The sequence below is a fragment of the Phoxinus phoxinus genome (genome assembly GCF_949152265.1).
Source record: "Phoxinus phoxinus genome assembly, chromosome: 18".
Lineage (NCBI taxonomy): Eukaryota > Metazoa > Chordata > Actinopteri > Cypriniformes > Leuciscidae > Phoxinus > Phoxinus phoxinus.
In genome coordinates this window covers 5,272,196-5,293,999 of record NC_136893.1, presented here as the reverse complement: position 1 = coordinate 5,293,999, position 21,804 = coordinate 5,272,196, and the positions used below count along the sequence as shown (strand labels likewise).

General features: G+C 36.9%; 1 protein-coding gene across 8 annotated transcripts in view; it reads left to right on the top strand.

Annotated features, from left to right (window-relative positions):
• The window catches only part of map7b (microtubule-associated protein 7b), a 49,304-nt gene that overhangs the window by 3,278 nt on the left and 24,222 nt on the right, over positions 1–21,804 (top strand). For all 8 annotated transcript variants that reach the window (XM_079587542.1, XM_079587545.1, XM_079587544.1 and 5 more), the window contains exons 2-3: positions 18,236–18,361; positions 18,484–18,558. In XM_079587542.1, the coding sequence (XP_079443668.1) occupies positions 18,236–18,361; positions 18,484–18,558 (201 nt within the window). The remainder of the gene's footprint in view (positions 1–18,235; positions 18,362–18,483; positions 18,559–21,804) is intronic.

The following is a 21,804-nucleotide window of genomic DNA, read 5'->3' as shown; positions in this document are numbered from 1 at the left end:
TGGCTTATTCGTGCAACATGCATTGAAGATTAGTGCTACAGTGCATGTAAACTAAAGTGTCTCCTATACAGGCAGATATGTTAAATATCACACACTTTTTTTATCGCACATATAGAGTTTCTTAACAGAATATGTGGGAATAATTGTGTATAGAATTGACTTATAATAGCCTTATTTATATTGGTGGTATAGCCTAGTGGATTAAAGTAGAAGGACTTACATTAGCGATTATAGTGGTTGTAGTCGACTGTGCACTGTTAAGTGTGTGGGGGAAATGATCAGATTACTGTATTTCATTACTGCATACATAGCAATTGTTGTGTTTGTGTGTGTGTGAGAGTCATATATGATGCTTTCAGTTTGCAGTAGGTCGTAGGTTGATCTTTACGTGTCGTTCACCTGTTGGCTGTAAACTGACTATCAGCTGTTTCTCATTCATAAACACACATACCCTTATCCACTGGCAGTAAAGAGTGGGGCACAAGCAATAACTTGTCTGATGGATTCAGTATTTTTTTTTAGACTGATTCAAAAAACATAACTTTTCCAATTCATTAAAATTGGTATTTTATACAAATGTTCATTAACATGCTTTGTCCCTAATATCAAACAAACCAAAAGAACTGGCTCATTAGGCGTTTGTTTGTGAATCAGACTTTTTGGCTGTGCATGCAGCCAGCAATTATAACACAATGGAAGGATGTTGTCGTACCAATCCTTTTGACTCATCACATTCAATTTGAGCAAACTCGCAGCTCTTTTGATGTTCAAACACTGTTAGATGACTAGGCGATCATCCCGACCCATCCCTAGTTTGAGCATCATTTGTTTGAGGGCATATGTGAGTGTTTATAGGCATATGTGAGTGATATGTTGGGCAAATCTAGTGTTTAAAGTACTATGCAAAACACCTTCTTCTCACTGCTAAAGGGGCGTTCACATTAGCGCCATATTGGCAAAATTTTGCTGGCAAATGTCCATTGTATGAAGCACTGCTCACAAAGAGAAGTCACTTTCAAAACAAGCAGCTTTCTGTTGGTTCTCCCTATTCTGTGTATTTGTTTGTGAACATATGTGAGCTAGTCTTGAAATGTCTGAGGTGGGGCGACTGTCTTATGGTGTGTTCGGATTTACCTTTGTTTGATTTTCATGGGCAAAATCCTGTCACTATCATTTCAATGGGCTATAATTCATCTCTTTCCAGTCCAATTTTAATCCCACTACTCTGTAAGATTGCTCCGATTGATTAGGCATTGACCGATAATAGCTTTATATAGTTTGATCTGTGGTCTCTATAAAGGCCGGTCAGAATTGCCGATCAAATGAAGCAAAACTCGTGAGACAATTTTTCTATGCACAGCTAAAATTGTTTCACTACATTCAGTGGTCAGGCAGTTCTACCAAGTGTCTGAAAAGGACGATACATTTGCGATGTCTTTGTGGAGAGACATTGCATTAAGCAGTGAAAGTAAAGTAAAAGCAAAGTGAACTTTGAGCTTCAGGTTTGTGGCTAAACGATTAAATGCATGCACACAGAAATACGTCAAAATGCCTGGCTTGGTGAGTATTCGCTTAAACGCCATTGGTTATGTGAACATAAACAGTTAGGAAATAAGCCGGATGTGTCACAGTATTGGATCTATCTGCGTATTCGGCCTTAAAGTGTAAGCAGTCTAATATTTCTTCTGCGGTCTGTCATTAATGTTAATCAAACAACAAATGACAAAGGCTGCGTTCACACTGTCAGTCCTAATCTGATTATTTGTGTATCCGAAATATCTGATCTAAAATGATTGATGTCCACACTGTGTATGAAAACTGTTCAGATCTGATTTGTGTGTCCATGCAGCTCTTTCGTTTTCCAGAATATTTGCATTGGTTTCTATGGCAATGACGTTGCGTTTGGACTGGGAGGCATACGCCAAAAACAACAACAACCGCAACATGGAGGGTTTTGCAATCGAGATGATGTATATAATAAAATTTTACAACGTGATGTGTGCAGCGGCAGAACCGGAGGCTGGATGCTTTTTTCCACGCTGTCGTCTCCTCCGGTTTCAAAATATGTCTCCGGCTTTATGTTGTCATTTTCTGCTCCGGCACTTTACAACACAGCAGTTTCGGCAGCGACTTTCAGCATGTTTACTATAACAACATCTGACGTTTACGTTTTCATTTTACGTGGCGTGAGAAAGTCACACAAACCACGTGGAATATGATTTCAAACCCAACCACATATGGATGTAGCTTGAAGCTGATTTTTACATTTTCATATGATTTTTTTTATTTAATTTTTTTAGCTGTTCACATTAGATAATTCTGATCGGATTTCAATCGGATATGCACAAAAATCGGCTTTTGACTGATAGTCTGAACGTAGCCAAAGAAAAATAAATCACTCACTGCTATTTAGTAGGGTTAATCTATTTTTACTTAATACAGTGAAGACTATGCAGTGTTGTTTTACATTTGATTACTGTCTGTTGATAAAGCCTGTTCTATTATTATTATTATTATTAATAATGTTACTGGAATGCTATATTTGTTAAGCCCTAAGCTATTCCTAATCACCTCAAAGAAAGGAAATGGAATATATTACACATGTTGCTTGCCAATAAATAAAGAGTTGCCAATTCATGATAATCTCTTATTTCTTTATGTACTTAAAATACATTGGTGTTAAGAATAGTTGGCCTATTATTTACTTTGATGATCAGTATCGGCCAATACTGCTTCCAGTGATCGGTAATCATTGATCTGACCCAAAAATCCCGTTCGGAGCACCTTTACTATTCTGTGTGCCACTGCCATAGCTGTCATGGTGTCCGTTAATCCGCTGGATCACCTTGCTGGTCTTCATACTGAATATTTCAGTAGGAAACAGAGAGCTGTGTGTGTGTGTGAGGCAGTGTTTCAGTGCATTTGTCAGTCTGTTACTTTCTCTATAAGGGCCTGAGAGAGTGAGTGAGAGAGAGGGCGAGAGAGAGAGAGAGAGAGAGCAAGACAGACCTGTAGAGAGACAGTGGCAGCATCAGCATCAGCAACTAGAGCAGTCGTGTCTCTCAGGCTTAAGGAGGAAGAGAGCCGGCCGTTTCTGTGGATTACAGGAGCGTCAGTAAGCTGGGCTGGACTGGAAGAGTTTTGACTCATCTCTCTCTCTCTCTCTCCTTTCAATCTGTCTCGCTGCATCTTGCAGATTTTACTATGTCTGTCACTCTTCCCACCGCATGCTGTATTATCTGAGAAGACTCAGAGGAGATGTGTGGGGTGTTAGCTGTTAGCAGCACTGAGTACTGACTCTTGAGAGACAGAGGAGAAGAGGGGAGAATGCCGGCCCCCCTCAGGATGAGGAGGGGAGCCTGTAGGTCGGCTATCCCGTCTCTCTCCACCATCGCTGAGGAAGAGGAGGGACAGCGCAGTCGCAGGAGACGCAGGAAAGGAGGAGGTATGTGGGGGGTCAGGATAGGAAAGATTAAAAAAGCTGATATAAGTCTCTCTGGGGTTTTGCTCTCAGGGATGTTAAGCTAATAACTGGCCTACTATTAACTATTAAGAGGGTTTGTTTGCATGTTTTGATATCAGCTTTTGTTGTTGTTAAAAGTCGTATTTTTGACTTTGAACTGGGATCAGATAACGGCAGGGTTAAAGATGTGTGAATAGTTTTATATTTTATTATGCTTAATTAAAAATTATGATAAATTATATATAATTAGTACACACTTTTGTTTGTTATTTTGAGAGACTACATGGAATATATCTTTTAAATGTACTTGTCACTATTGTAAAAGTGCAAAAAAACTCAATGGTGATTTAAAATGATGAAACTTGAAACGGTGAACCGTAAATCGTCTAAAATATATATTTAATCTCTATAAATTTTTGTCTTGATGAAAACCAAAGTGCATACAATTCAAAATCTCTTGAGATTTCAGGACAACCTCATTTAGAGCCCTGATTCATGTGTGTAATGAAAGTGTGGCCTTTAATACTCATTTGCTAATGTTTTCTGTCTGTCTGCATTGGCAAATAGTTTTGGACATCAAAGATGTGAAGCTTAAAATGGCAATCTAGTTAGGCGGCTCACAAGGCTTTGAGATTGAGACACACCCTTTGCTTTTAACCACTCATGCGTTTGACCTAAATACAAAAATGCTACATTTTTTTAAATGTTTGCTTTACTTAGTTATTAATATTAGGTTTTTTACTATCATTGTAAGCTAATTTCTACTAGTATTTGTGCACATACACAAATATCATTGTCAGTTTTGTGAGTACTGAGTACAGAAAATGATGTCAATCTATGGTGAGCGTTAACATCATATCTATTACACTGAAGAGAGGCGAAAAACACATATATCCATCTTGTGTGTCTAGTGTTTCAGCACCACTTCCACTGAGCAGGGAAATGTTTTTGCTCTCTTCTCTTGTTAGGTGTGGCTGTTTTGCCCCACCCGTTGTCGCCACAGTGGCAGATGACTGTCAAGTTGGACTGGATGTCCTAGGCTGTGGGTGGGTCACATGACCACCGGTAGCAGGAATGTAAACAGTAGCTCGGTTAGCTGACTGGAAGGCTCAACATAAAGGTGGATGCTGTTCAGACTGATACTAAAAGCTGTATGTAATAATTAGGGATGTAGATTAATGCCGGTATTCAATATTTACATTTCCAGATCTGAAAGGACAGATCTCTTTCATTAAGAATCACTAATGTAAGCTAATTACAATTAGCCTAAACCACCTCACATTTGAAATGTAAATCAAACACAAGTGCATGTGGATGTTAGCTCTTCAACTTATGAGGAATGACTCTTCACATGCTCTGATTTTGGTCACAAGACTGTGTAGTGTGGCTCAGCTGGGTCAAAAATCCCTCAGATCTCAAAGCACTGCTGCCTCACTGGAGCTTAATGCTTCTGTTGCTCTAGTGAGTGACTCTCAACCCTTTTTGTCTCCATTGTCCACAATAATATTTGAAGGCAACATTAGTTTTCCGGTTATTTGTGATTTACTAGATATGTTTAAATATTCTATTTTGACTCCCTTTTTAATAGATATTAAAACCTAGTAAAACTAGTCAAATGTATAGTAAATTCACAAAATAAAAAAAAAGCCAAGTTATAACATTTTACTAATTTACTTGACTTTTTCAGGTCTATGGAAATCACGTTTAAAATTAGCCTCATTTATCAAGGTTTTTCAAGACAGTGGGAACCCTGGTTTTAAACAGAAACAAAACAACACAGTTGTTGAGGGGGTGAATAAAAATAAGAAATAGATTTTTAGTTGTTGTAGTATTTATTTTAAGTCATTTTGAAGCCCCCTTGGCAGTTTCCTGAGGCCCTAGTGGGCCCTGGCCCCCGGTTGAGAACCACTGCTCGAGACATTACAAACGCTTACACTTAGGCCTTGTTTACACAAGAACGCTCGCGGGTGAAAACGTAAAATATTTTATCGGATGTGCCTTTCGTTTACACGGCGACGACGTTTTTGGGGCTTAAAAACGCAAAAAAGTGAAACCACCCTCCAGAGTGGAAATCTTAAAAACGCTCCATCGCGATCCCGTCTACAGGGTAAAAACGGTAAAACTCAAAAGTCTGCTTGACAGTGAAGGCGTCGCGTACGCGTTTACGTCACAGGCATGCACCAGTACAGGAAAATAACAAAACATTATCAAACTAAAATATAGCATTCATTTCATTGACAAAAAAGAAATAAAAAAATTCTGTCATTTTTGAGTGACACGCGAAGAGCACCGAGGGTTAAAGCAGCAGCTTTACCGTATTAAACATGAAAAACAGTGTCAGCGTCTCTTTCACTTTCAGTGCTTCACATCGCCACCTAGCCGCCTGGAGTGTACACTACATCCAATTTCACACACTTTTGCGTCACCATATGCACGCAGATTTCCCCCCCATAACGCTCGTCTAAACGTAGAATAAAAAGTGAGCCACTTTTGCGTTTTCTCTTCAGATCGTTTCCGTGTAAACATAGCCTTAGGCTAAATAAAACTGATTTTTTTTTATGTTTCGATAGTAATTTTTCTGGACCTTTTTACTGAAGCTAAAAGTCGCCGTAATCTGACATTTGTCTGAAATGATTACTGGAGTTGGCACACTCGGACGGGACTTAAAGCTGCCGTCGGCAAATTTTTTTTGATCAAATTCAGTTAAATTAACACTATAATCCGACAGAACAACACAAATAAGGTGGTTTTAGAAAAAAACCCGAGCTTCTAACTCCACCTGGAGTGTGTTATTTTGTTTTGCAAAAATCCATCGCTCCCGGATCATCGGGTCTAATCAGCGCAGGGGGTGTGAGATCTGACTGTCAATCACAGGTCGTGCACAAATCACAGATCCCCCTCCCTCGCGCAGACGCGGACGTTACAATATCACATGCACACGACACGCCTGAAGTTCGCCTGAAGATTGTACGAAGCGTGATGACAGAGAGAAAATCTAATAACAAGCTTCCAATTCCTCGGTTATTGCTATCTATGGAGAGATTAGCCAGGGCAGCCTACCTCCGAGTCTATGGTGTTGATCGATGCTGAAGACGGACGCGTTCACAGAAAATCAGGTACACACGCACTGACGATGGGCGGGTGCTCGTTGGTAGTGGGGGAGGGGCATGAGAGTTGTAAACATTCAAAATTTTGTCTAAGTCCACTCAATCTGCCTGACTTGCCGACGGCAGCTTTAAGTCTGAGAGATTCCTTTACCCGGGGTTAAAAGCGGTGTTTAGAAGGACGATAACCTGGGGTTAAGTGCAATGTGAAAAGTGGCTCATTATGCAGTTAATGCTACTCCACATGAACTCATCTCTGCATCGCTGTGACTTTGGGTCACTTATAATGTGCATTTGAGAACACGTGTGCCAACCATCTTCCAAACCTTCTAATGAGAAGCACTTGTAAATCAGTTGTTGTCAACCAAAGAGAAGCTAGTGGGTTTCTGCCAAAATAAAAGCTTAATGGTTTAATGTTTGAAAATGAAGAAAAGCCTAATTAAGCCATAAATATTAGTATTGTTCCACTGTAAAATACATTTATTTTTATTTTATTTTTATTAAATGCTCGTTTTTTTATTTTACAGTAAAATGGTAAAAGTAACATAGTTAATTTTTTCATGATATTTGATTTGATTTGAATTCTATTTAATTATTGAATAAACTTTCCCCAAATCGTGCAGCTTTAGTTTTTCAATAATTGAAAAAGGACAGGTATTTGAGCTACTTCTGTCAGCTGTTGTATGAACAGGACATTTCTAGAATCACGCTGGTTAATATGCAGTTGTCAACCCCAAATACTGAATGTTAACATAGCCTTACTCTGTAGTTTCATTCTGTGTTAGTATGCTACGGTTTATCTCTTGTTCAATTCCCAAAGTGCTCACTGGATAAACTAGCACCCTGTTGTTTAGCAGGGGAGGAAGGGCAGTAAATCTAGTCGGTGACTAGACACTAAATGTGTCTAAGCTGGTCATTGATCACTTGCTGAGAGAAAAACTGCATTCAACATAAGATTCAAATGTTACAGACAAAAAGATAGGTTTACTTTATTGATCCCCATGTCAAAATCTAACTCAAAATGACAGTCATTTCACATTGTTTTGATGAGTCATAATAACTTAGAGGCTTGAATATTTGGTGGGTGAAAATCCTGCAGATGTTGTTATACACACTCTGGAATATAGTGTTAAATTGCGTTTTTTTCTGCATTGTCTTGTATGGATGGTGAGGGTAAGGCTCTCTTGCTCTCTCTTCCTCTCTCTGTAAGCTTAGCATTAGCCACTGCTAAGCTGCTCAGATCTCTGAGCCTTCCCGCTCCCACACACACACACACACACACACACACACACACACACACACGTACACGTATCTGGTGCCATGTGGAGAATTGCACACTAATCGCTGATCTCTCTCTCTCTCTCCATCTCTCTCTCTCTCCCCCCCCCCTCTCCCTCTCTCTCTCTTTAATCTTGCATTTTTTTCTGCATTGCACACACCGCAATCACACACAATTGTGATTTGTAATCTGACTTTTACATGCTCAAAGCGGGGGATCTACTGTCTCCTCTCGATCAGTCTCAGATTGAAGGGGTGTGGTGAAAGTCTCCATCACATATTCCTCTCTTTTATTTGTCAATGAATCCACACACACACTGTCGTCAGCCTGCGATGGATGTCACGTCCTTTGGACTTTTGTGTATGCGTGAGGTTGGGTCTGATGTATTGGATTAGGATTTCTTCCTTGGCAATGTAGACGAGTTTTGCATGGGGTTTTCCAAAATTCTCCAAAACCATGAGTGAAATTCAAGGTAAGAGCTGTCAGCGATGTGCAGTCCACCGTTTCTTAGAGCAGGGGTTTAAGCTTTTTTTTAATGCCATGATCCCCCAAATATGAAACTTCCTAAAATATAAAGGCTAGGCTATATTAATGCATACAGACCCATTTATATTGTGTGTGGACAAATCATAAGCATGAGCAACAATTGGCTATTTTTTGTAGGCCTAATTGTGAAAATTATTATTTTAAATATATATTTTTTAATTTCACAATATAATTTCTGAAAGAATGTTTTATAATGCTTTTCATTTAGAATATGCACATTTTGGTTATTTTTTGCTATTAAAGTGCATTCAAAAAAGAAACTTTTCTGTGGACACCCTGGTCATCTTTGAAAACCCCTGTGCTAAAGAAGTAAACTGATTCTTTGGTCTTGTAAAGGTCATGAAGGTCAACAGAAGTCATTAAGGTTGAGCTTTCTAGCACTAAACAAAGCATATGTTTCTCATAAAAATGAAACATGTAAGTGTTCAAGTTTAACTGTTTAGTTGAGTTGCTCACGTTAATCAAACAGAAGGTGCATATCCTGTTGGAGTCAGGATTGTGTTTGTTGTTGTAGACATGATTGTTTACAGGCTTGGTTACAAGGTGTGTATAATTTACCTTATTAAATAACTCCACTAACAGTAGCTGTTCAGTTTGCTCCTTCCAGTCTCTTCTGAACTATTGCCTCTCTTTATTAAGGCTCAGGTGAAGGGTTGCCAGTAGGGGTGTAACGATACCCTCATGTCACAATTCGATACATATCACGATAGTGAACTCACGATAATATATGATTGCGATACTCTAAGACATATGGTAAAAGGTTAACAAAAAATGTACTGTTGATTGAAATGCTAAATTTGGTAGTACATTGTGGTGGAAATTAATAGGCTTGGACTTATGCACAGGACAAGCCAGATAACCCAATCCACAGGACAATAGTGACACCAGAATAAAATAAAAAATATATTTATGATTCTGAAGCTGAAAACCCCCAGAATTAATTTAGAAGAATATGCTTGCACTCTGTCACTGACTAGATATATTTAAAATAATATGTAGGCCACTTTTTACTGGTAACATAAGACATTCGGCATCATCAGGACCCACAAATATTCCTCCATTGTATTATGATACATTATATTCAACATTATATATACTTTAGTAGTTTAATGTCTTACTGACACTAAAACTGAGTGCAACTTTTTTAAAACAATTTTTATTTATTTTAAAAACAACTTTTATTTTGGGTGAACTATACACAATACAGATGGTCACTATCCACGATACATATTGTTGCGTTTTTGTATTGTGATATATTGTGATGTGATATATATTGTTCCTCCCCTAGTTGCCAGATATCACATTAAGGCAAAACAAGCCCCTTAAAAATGCAATATAATAAACAGACATGGCAAAACTGTACCGCGGAATATAAACAATTAAATAAGTATTACAAATATTCTGCAAAATAAGCACAGGCTTCCTTATATATAAGGAGCGGGGACTTCAGGGACAATAAAAAAAAACAAAAAATCAAAAAAACAATCAAATCTATGCATTTATCGTATCGAAATTTGACTTTTAATCAAATCGTGACCCAAAGAATCGATTTTAATCGAAATGTGAGATTCCTAAGGATTCCCACCTCTAGTACTCTGTGTGATCGGCGCTTCGGCGCTTTGTATTAAACTATGCATAAATACATGATACTTTTCGTTCATAATTGTTTATGCAATTTACAAAATTATATTTGATTTATAAACGTTATGCAATTTTTTTTCACAGACAGTCATGTTATTCACTATATATGTTTTCATAGCATTCAGTTGGCCACGTTTTTTGAAGGACAACATTGGGCAGGATGTAGAATAGTGTTTGGTAGGCTAACTGGCATGGAAAGTTTTAGCATTATTGTTTTGTTAAATTTGGTACTCTTTACAACTTTTAACACTATTAATGACGATACAGAGTCGATGCTGAAACGTCCTCCATACTGTGTCCTTTACTACACAGCGCATCTGAAAAAATAGCTGATGTGGGGAAAGTGCATCATCCAATTTGTCCTAAACATGAGCCATGCTTTATATTAAGGGCTTTAACATAACTGGTAATATATAGCGCGTATAGTTTAAATCGGCTTGCTCTGACAGATACATGTGTGTGCGCCAAACAGACGGAGCGCAATATAAAATGAGCAAAAATTATAATTCTTCTGACTAAAATATACATATTGCTAAAATATTTGTTGTTGGACAATAAATGTGCCATATGTTGAATTTTAAACCTAAAAGTAAGTGCATTTTTATGAAAGCAGTAACTCTGTAGTATTGTAATGGTGTAATCAAATGTAGGTTCATTAGTCTGTGCTTTTTATTGTATTTATTTTTATTTCTAGTCTAGTGAATTTAAAAATACAATTATTATTTTTGTTTTTATGTAACATTGTAATGTTAGAATGTAATGTGATTTTTGCACATAACATACCAGAGCCTACATGGTTTACTATATGTTTCCATAGCCTTCAATATGAACATTGTTTGTAGGACAACATTGGGCAGGATGTGAAATAAAAAAATAAATACAGATATTTTATTTTAATCCAAGTAATTATTTTTTGAAAATACAGAGATATATATACCATATACCGCCATTCAACCAAAAAATACAGAGATATGATTTTTTGGCCATATCACCAAGCCCTATAATTATATATGATATAATTCGAAAATTTTTAATATTTGTAAAATATTTACATTTAGTTAAACATGAAGATCTACCTGGATTAAATATGTGCCGACTAGAAGACATGTTATTGGTTGCATTTGATGTCAGAGTCTGTCTGCAAACAAGTGAACTCGAGTTCAGCGACACTAGGCTCAACTCTGACCTTCGCCCTTACAGTCGTATCATCTAACACCTGGGAAACGCTCCTGGACACCATATTCCTTTGCAATGCTACGTTCAGCACACTGTTATGTGTGATGCATTAATGCTAATCTCAGATATTATTTCGGATGGATTGCGTACCAATTGTGATGTTTTCCATGTCATTTTGCAGCACATTCAACATTGTGTAGTAAGCTGGTAAACAAGTATTTGGTTTTAACAGGTATCTCTTTCTCTTCATCCCTTCGTATATTATCTTGTGTAACAAAAGCAGGCTCCTGATTTACATAGCATTTATCTGATGCTTTGTCTTCAGACCTCAGCTTCACTCTGACTCCAGCAGTTCTGCTTCGCTGCACACACTGGCATGGAAACCGTTCACAGAAGAGCCAAGATGAACAACATTGACACGAGTAGAAAATAAGACTATTGCTATAGAGTCACACCGGATGTGTTCCTGTATTTGTGTTTTAGTTTGCATAGCTATCTGTTCTTATTTGATTATCAGAGAGCCCGAATGAAGAATGTTTCCTTAAATTTCCTTAAAGGGAGTGGGGAAGTATTCATTGCATACTTATGTCATGCAATGAAATGCAAATTAATTACTTAAAAATCATACAATGTGATTTTCTGGATTTTTGTTTTAGATTCCGTCACTCACAGTTGAAGTATACCTATGATAAAAATGACAGACTTCGACATGCTTTGCAGGGCTCGACATTAAGGCTTGTCCGCTTGTCCGGGACAAGTGGATTTTTTTGTAGGACACAAGTGGAAGTGAAAATTAGTTGTCCCACTGACTGGACAAGTTAAATTTCAAACAAAATAAAATGCCATGTTACTTCACGTTATGTGCCACTCAAACGAACATATTTTTTTCCCCACAATCCGTCGAACCAGCTTCCAACTCAGAATGCTTTGATTGGCCAATCAGGAGTCGTTTTTTTAAAATAAAAAAAAGCCTCAAAGCGCCAGGAAAAGCTCCAAAAACAAGTCACCTTACTGTTACACCAACAGCACCATACGAATTAAAACGGGAACGAAAATTTGTAACCAAATGGAAATGACAAGTAAATGACGTTAGCTAGTTAGCGTCGTGTACTGTAAACAAGCATTAACAGCATTTGTATTGGTTAAATGTACATCGTTAAATATTAGCTATAATGTTCAGATGTAAAGTAGCTACACGGTTTAAAGTATCCCTTGGTAAATCAGCCTCTGCCGGGTAGAAAGTGGCATTTATCAAAAATAAATGATACAATTATAAATCTTTACCCGGACAAGTGACTTTTGTGCATGGACAAGTGAAACATAAATAGTTTAAGTGCCTCAAAAAGTTAATGTCAAGCCCTGCTTTGTAAGAAGCTGCAAAATTGGCAGTGTATCAAATACTTGTTCTCCCCACTGTATATATACAGTATATATGTACTGCTTATGTACTTTGCTAGTTATTATTATTAATATATTTATTAAATCGTTGTAATTTACGACGTTTTATTGCACCGTCTATAGGAATACCAGGCTTACATTTCACTGCTTGTTGTATGAACTATAACTGGTATGTGACAAATAAACTTTGAACTTGAACTATATATCTATTATCAAACCGCCAATATACTAACTAGCTAAACAAAGCCTATAAGTCAAAGTCAAAGAAGTGTTGTTAGTGCACATTGACTCTTGAGATTTTGCATATGTGACCCTGGATTACAAAACCAGTCATAAGTCGCACGGATATATTTGTGGCAATAGCCAACAATACTTTGTATGGGTCAAAATTATAGATTTTTCTTTTATGCCAAAAATCATTCGGATTTTAAGTAAAGATCATGTTCCATGAAGATATTTAGTAAATTTCCTACTGTAAATTTATAACATTTTATTTTTGTGAGTGAATGCAGCACAATCGTGAACATAAATGCACAATTTTAAAGGAGATTTTCTTAATGTTTAGATTTTTTTTTGCACCCTCAGATTCCAGATTTTCAATAGTTTTATCTCGGCCAAATATTGTCCTATCCTAACAAACCATACATCAATGGAAAGTGTATTTATTCTTTTTAAGTTGATATATAAATATAAATGTTAAAAAATTTACCCATGTGAACATGTGGTTTTGTGGTCCAGGGTCACATATTGTTTATATTACGGTATGTAAATATACCACCCCTAAAAGCCTGTATGCTGTCCTATCTTGAGCCCTGTTCATCGTTAGCATTCTGCGTATTTGTTGTCTAAACAATTGTTCAAAAGTTTGTGTTACTACCTCAAGAGATGGTGATTTCATTAATGCTGTTTGTTGCTGTAGATGGTTGGTGTCTGTGTATCTTCCTGTTTATTCTGTTCTGCCGTCACTACGTACTTAACCAGCCTGTTCAGCCCTGCATTCAGGACACAGATTAGTAAGCTAATCAGGCATGGGCCTCAGACCAAAGTTTCGTGAGCTGGTATGTTCTGTGCAGGAATGGAGAGAAAATGCAAAAAGGAAAGTCCAAAAACCTGCTTGAAGGGACTCAGTTCATGCATTTCGTGTCTGATCTCGAGAGGAAAGATGTGATGGTATTGTAACAATGTATCTTTTGTCATCTCAAAAGAATGTATAGACTAGATAACATTGACTTTCGTTCTGAGATTTGATTGTTTTTGCACCCCTTGGGCATTTGAGTAAAGCTGTGGGTCAAGTGAAAAGCATTTACTAGCGAGCTACATGAAGGCAAAATCAGGTGTTCACACAAACACACCCCACAGGTGTCATGTTCAAGTTTCACCGCCACAATAGCCTGAGGTTTGTTTAGATAGTGCACATATCGGATGATTTCAGCCACGTTTGCCTTCCGTTAGAGGCATTCAACAAAGATCAAACCATCTAAGGTGCAGTGATGTAGGATATGCGTTTAGGATTGTCTTTTGCAGTTTTATGAGCTATAAACAATCTTGCCTTGAATAGCACAGCACAATGTGTTTGAGCATGAAGTGTCCGTATCACTTGGGCTTATGATTCACTGTTAGGTATTTTCTGGTTTAAACACCACTGGGTCTCCCTCACCGATAAGTAATAAGCCGCAGCTAGACACACACACACACACACACACACACACTCATTTTTTGGCTTTACATTCTCTTAGGGATTTATAAACCTGTATTCTGCGTTTTAATAAGTCTCAGACTCTAGCTTAGATTGTATTACTGTAGTATTGAAGTGTGTGTGTGTGTGTGTGTGTGTGTGTGTGTGTGTGTGTGTGTGTCCAGGGCTGGTAGAAACTGAGGGTAATCTGACTGACTGAAATATGAAACAATGAAGAATTTCATCAACGTCCCTTTTTCTGGAATATAATGATATCAGAAATTGCCCTCAGTAATCATTTGAGACCTTGCCCATTGTTTGTCTCAGAAAGGTGATATCCTGCGTTTTTGGTAAGTGGGTAAATTGGGTCGGATGGAGTTTGGCCTGGGATAAATCAGGAGCAACATTGTCCTGAAATCTAGAGCAAGTGACGGCCGTCACCTCCTCAGGGATCGCACACGGAAATAGATTGAATATGAATTCCAACGCATAACAAGCTGCCTGTGTAGGCAGTTCATGAATTCAGAGACACAACGAACATTAGTGGTGCAACGGATCACAAAACTCACAGTTCGGATCATTTTTATGGTTTTTGAGTGACGGATCAAATCATTTATTGGATCAGCAAAAATTTTCATTTATTACTTAAATCTCACTTTAAGTACTTTTGACAGCAAAAACTACTAACCTAACTAATAAAGTTCAAAAAAGACAAGTGAACAGTCAGTAATAAAATTAAGAACAAATACAAATATTACAAGCTTATATAGGCTAACAAAGTTACTAACAGTAGTATTCAGGTACAGAAATTAATAGTTGGGCCTAAATGTAAAATTACACTGTTTACTGTAGAAATTAAATATAGGTTAATCTTTGTTAAAGCTGTATTATTTTATTAACATTAATAACACAGACAACAGCAGGAATATAAGGCTGCTGTCACTTTAAGACTGAATGCACTGAATATACTGACACGCGTCCGGTGTCTTTCTCAGCTGTTCACTTATGACATAACCAAGAGAATACTTGTCAAGACGGGTATTTTGACATTTTGTGTAAATGTGTCCGTTTAAGCGTGAATAAATGTGAAAGAGGAATCAATTCGGTGTTCGAGCGCTGTTTGAAACGCATATCTCTGTGTGCGCGATTTTAAAATTTAAAATCGTTTGAATGTGTAAATTGGCTAGACAAAACACATCCAAATGATAGTTTCACTCCATGATGGTTAAACTTGGCAGTTAATCCGGGAATCACATGCGTGCCGAACCGTGGGTCCTGATCGTTGCACCTAGGGCTGCGCGATTTGGGCAGCCCAATATGTCATATTGCGAATATTGAGGTCAATATGCGATATAATAAACAAATGGTTTGATGAGTCAACTTGCTTGCCTTGGTTCTCAAGGAAAATGCACACACAGATTAGTGATAATGCTGAAATGTGTATTTCTCAACTCAAACTAGCAACAGCAAGTAAATGATTAATAACACCTATAATGATCAATAAACCATTGATGTCTGGATAAAAATGCAGACATCAATGCCCCCCCCCCCCCCACACACACAATTTTAAACATGAATTATAGCCATCCAACATTACAGTGATTCCATCATTACAATTGAAAGCTGTTCATTTTCTGAACATTTATTAGGCTTCAGTAAACTTCAAACAATCCTCACATAAACCCATAAAATAAATAAACTCAAAACTCATTCCGTTCATCGTAAGACTGCTCTTATGTTATGAAGATACTCGACAAAGGATGACAAAAATTAACAGATGCTGCGTTAATTGCGTTAACAGCCCTAATTTGTTTATTTAATATAAAATCGCAGCATTTTGCGTCATACAATCGCATAGGCTTGACATCACGATTGCGATATGATTAATCGTGCAGCACTAGTTGCTCCCCTACCGAACATCCACTTTTAAATCGCTTTTTGCTGTTTTATTATTCACAGATCACGATTCGATTTAATTGTTCTGCTGTTTAGAAGAAAAAAAAAATTTGTTCTGCCGTACTTTTCATTTATTCATCCAAAATGTATTCAAATTCTGTGACATTCCGCATACAGTAAATTCCATTTTTTTCAATGAACTCTGGAATTCGGTTCATGTTTGTTTTCCTGTGTATTTCGTGTATTGTGGAGAATAGGGTGTTTTTGTTTTTGGCATGAGTCGTCAATGACTTTTGCTGAAATGCAGTGACTTATGTCTTTGCTTGTTGTGATTGTTTTTGTCCTTTATCCATTCCCCCCTCGTCTAGACGCACCATCTGCCCATAGCTTGTTTATCCCCTCCTCCCCCACCGTGGACTTATGGGTAGCGCTCTTTAAAGATCAGTATTTGTGGGAGCCATAATACATGCTATTATGTGGGTGATGTCATGTAAAGGATGGCAATACATTTATTTTTTGCCATTGAATCTTCCTGATGACGTGTTCGAATTTTTAATCTCACGATTGCTACAGAAATGGCTTTGTTGTGCCTCATTTATGCCCAACCTCAATGGAATCGAGGGACATTGTGCATGCAATTTCTGTATTATAAGTTTGGATTAAACAAGCATAGTGCATAACAAGAAAACATAACTGTTATTGATTGGTGTGTGTGAGATGACGCACACAGCAGGAGACTGAGTGCAGGAATCGATAACAGTTTAGCCAGATTGCTGATTCTGATGTGCTGTATGCTTCAGTATCTGTCACTGAGGATCACAGGATGCTTGCAGATGTAGAGACCTGATTACAGTAACACTACACTTTCTGTCTGTGGATGGGTAAACTTCTCAAGACACATATTTGATGTTTAAGCATGGATTCATAAACATATTTGGCATCTGTTTTCAAGAAATTGTTTAATTTTCAGGCTGAGATCTGTCGGGTCATAAACCTTCCTAAAAGAGTGTGTGAGGGGGAATGATCTCAGGTCCTTAAGTAAATCAACATGATGTAGAGGAAACAACTTTGACTTTTTGCACCTTCTTTAACACACTATGTCTTGTGTATATCACTGTGCAAATAAAAAAATACTTTTATGTACAATATCAGACTAGTATGTGTTTGTTTATACCTGTATAAATATTGGATCTCTCTCTATGGTTGGCATGTTAACTTTATGAAATCAAAGGATGTTTACAGTTTGTGAAAGTTGTAAAAACATTTCTTGGTTACAATTTACTGTTTTAATATATCATAATATTTAGTATTTAAATGTATTTATATATATATATATATATATATATTATTTTAATAAAATTATATTGTATTATTTTAATAATCATTTAATATATTTTTTGTTTAATTTTAAATCTAAAAACTTTATATAAATATTTTTGTTTAATATTTTAATTTAATATTCATTAAGATTATTGTTACTAAAATGTATTTATTTAGTGTAATTTATTATTGATAAAATTATGTAATATGATTTATGTAATATTTAATATTAATAATTGGTTTATATTCCTATTATATCCCCTTTTTAAATTACAGGTGAAACTTGAAAAATTAGAATATCGTGCAAAAGTTCATTTATTTCAGTAATTCAACTTAAAAAGTGAAACTAATATATATTATATAGACTCATTACATGCAAAGTGAGATATTTCAAGCCTTTATTTGTTATAATTTTGATGATTATGGCTTACAGTTTATGAAAACCTTTTCACAATATTCTAATTTTGAATTTGGGGTTTTCATAAGCTGTAAGCCATAATCATCAAAATGTGCATGTAATGAGTCTATATAATATTAGTTTTACCTTTAAAAAAAACAAAAACGATGGACAATATTCAAATTTTTCGAGTTTCACTTATGATGTCTTAAGAGCACCAATACAGTCGACAGCGATATACCTAATGTTTCAAAACGAAACAAAGCAGTTTGTATTTTTTAATTCTCTGATGAATAAACAGTTTGGGGTTTCTCCCCTTCCCTCTCTCTGTGTCATTCAGGCTCTGACTCCCTCCTCAGAGCAGATGAGAAGTCGTCATCATGGAGTCGCCCGGACTCATCTGCCTCGGGACAGTACACCTACACCATTCCCAGCCCTACAGAGACACACATCATTACCAGACCAGGTCTCACACACACACACACACACACACACACAGACACACACACAGACACACTGTATATATGCAAGCATCATCTCCCAGCTTTACTGCCTGAACTCATCCAGCATGTGTGCTTGTGTTTGCAGAGCCTCTCATGCAGAAGATCGATGAAAGGCAGAGACTCGCACGTGAACGGAGGGAGGAGCTGGAGAAGCAGAATGGTATGACAAACACACACATTGTTATTAAAGACAATGTCAGAGTGCCTTTGCAACACGTTTAACTGCCATAACGTGGCACATTTCAGAACGAAGCTGTATATTCAATGTTAAGTTAGGTGGACAGGACTTCTTTTTTTAAAATCATGATTAGTTTTTATCATGATTTGATTTGGCATTTGAATGTTGCGCTTTGTTTACTATTATTAGTTTTTTGACAACTTTGAAAATTTTTCTCTAACTTTTTTGAGGTACTACATACAAATACAGATACAAATGACAAATTATGCATGTTTGGTATGTAAAAAAGTGATGCTTTGTATTTTATAATTCTTGTTTTGCATCGGAGAATGATGGGAAATGTAGTTAAGTCATGCAAGACTGTCATCTCATAAATAATAGAAACAAGTAGTGCTTTCTAGCAAGCTTCATCCACAGTTACAGTACACAACATGTAAAAAACAAAACAAGAAAAACAATCACTGCTAAAACTTATGAATAATATCAATTAGCTTTTGTTACATATTCTTTAACACTAATATTACATTTGCTGACTTGACTCGAATGCAGCGTAAAAACGGGACGGTTATTAAGATGTACATGGGTCCAGTTTTGATTTCATGGTGGAGTTTCAACAGAGTTGCAGTGGTTAACTGTGCAAACAAACACACAGATACTGTTGAACTGACCTTTGATCAGAGACTCACTCAGACAGTCCTAATGAGAGTCATAAGCTGCGTTTCCACCGAAATTACCCAGAACAATTTGTCCGAGGAACTTTTTTTGCTTTCTGCGTTTACACCGCGGTCTAAAGTACCGGGGAGATTATGTAAAATGCGCGCAACTGCTCCTCCCAGTCTGCGACGGACAGTAATCAGTCTTGAGCGCCACATTTATAATAAGTATGGAGGAGATTCATACTGTGCTGCAGTTGTTTGTGATGCATTGGTTTACTAACGAGGAAATGAACAAAACGGCAGAAAAGAGACGAGCACTGATACTAAAGCGTGTTCAGAAAGCTTGTAATAGATATAAAATTAGACGATGCGGACATTGACCGTGAGATGGCTGGGACGAACGCGCAAAAAATGTCCACTTCCACAAATACGCCTAATAAAGCCTGAACCTCATCGTTGGTCCACCTGTGTGTGTTCATTTATTAAATTCCATATTTGCAGACAGACAACTCTTACTGCATGAAGCCACAAACCGCAATAGATTTTTAAAAATGGCGGTTAAATTAGAATGCTGCGTGGAGTCATCCAATCAAAATGCGGCATGAACACAACCAATCAGCATGTTGAGCGCACAAGTCCCACCCCTGAATGTTCCTGAACTTTGAAAAAGTACTACCTCGCCAGCAGGGACTTTCGGAGGGGGAAATATTTACCCGGAACTTCATTTAGACCCTGATTCCTGCGGTGTAAACACACCGAGTACCAGCCCAAAGTTCCCAGTTCCTGGGGAAAGTTCCTGCGGTGGAAATGCGGCTATAATGAATGATCAGTTCATTATAAAAGCAGTCACATGTTCACGTGTTGTTCTTATTCCTGTGTGTTGGTGGATTGTGTCAATCATGTGAATTTGTCTAATCAAACCTTCTTCACCATGTAAAGCTCAGGGGTTCACTTCTTGCACTTTTTCCTGATCTTGCCTTTTTTTACTCATTTATCTCTTTCTTGTTGCTGTCTGTTCTCCCCTGTTTGTCACTGCATGGCTAACTTGAAGGGGCAGGTTGCTGTGGCGAGGTGCAGTTGTTTTGTAAACTCTTGGCAAGGTTGTTACCAGGACACCCAGTTTTATGTAAGGGGTTATAGGCCAAGACAGAGAGGCCAGAGAGAGATTGGCAGATTCATTTGGCTCGCTTTCGATTACTGGAGTGCTTGGTTGCTAATTAAATTGATAATCCACAATGTTGACTCTTAAAATCTGCCTTTCTTATCATTTATTCCACCATCTCTTAAAGCTTTAGCATTAAACTTTACAGTTAACCCCTTAAGCGGCACCCCCCTTTTTTTAATAGACATGAAAATGCACATTCTGAACTTAAATGGTTGTTATTCAAGAATGCTTTGGAATATAGATGTAAGATTGGTCTTGTTTTAAAGAAGACATTTGGAAGATTTTTGTACAAGTGAAATATATTAAGAAAGTTAGTTATTAAATATATTATAGAGTTAAACAGAATAAAAGTTATAGAAGTTTGAGTTTATGAAAATGTACAATAATTATTAATATTTTATATAAAATAGGCCTATTCATTTTCAAAACCTGGTGGACTCTAAAAATGCAAAAATCAAAAATCAAAGCCAAACAAATCTGAACAAGTTGTGTTTCAAATTTTAGGTTGATATCTCAAAAATAAGCTTTCAGTGACATTTAGTTTGGGCGCTTTTTCACTAGTTGACATTACTGCCCATATAAGGGCGTCTCCTTTTCCATATGTTGTTTGAGTGATCTGAACCATTATTTTTACAATTTTCATACAATTTATGAAGTAGACATCCTATTCAGAATTAGTATTGGAAGTTTGGCAAATTAATTCAACCTCTAAGAAACACAAAAAGAACACGTATGTGCATTATAGCTCGCTGCCACATCACAAATGCTGAATCTATTATTTTTTTCTTTATATTCAAAACATTTTCAGAGCTTTTTTTCTAAAAGAACTTTTGAACTCTTGGCATGGAAACAAACTGAGGTTTCTACCATTCTTTCATGATTTTTCATGTTCATCACTATTTCAAAATAAAGGTCTGAACACACCTTTGGAGTATGAAAATATTCTTGTTGCAAATTGATAAATTACGGCTCCTCTGTAATTTATTTTGAAAATCAGTCACCAAATATGTAAACTAGAGATTGTAAGCTTTCAAATGATATATAGTTTGTTTGATTAGTTTAGGTTTAGTATAGGATATTACCGTATATACCGAATATAAGACGAGGTTTTTGTCGTAAAAATAGGCTGAAAAATGAGGGGTCGTCTTATATTCGCGATATAGACAAAATCACGGGGTGAAAGGGAGAAAGAACAACGGAATTAATATTTATTTCATATTCATTGATTCATTTTACAATGTCTTTATGAACTTTTTGGTTACCCGAACATTCAATGGAGGGACCAAAACCTCTCAGGTTTCATTAAAATGTCTTAATATCTAAGTTTTATGGGATTGGAGTAGAGATGAAACGGTGAGAAAAGTTTTCACACCGGTATATAAACTTGTGACAACACCGGTATTGCCA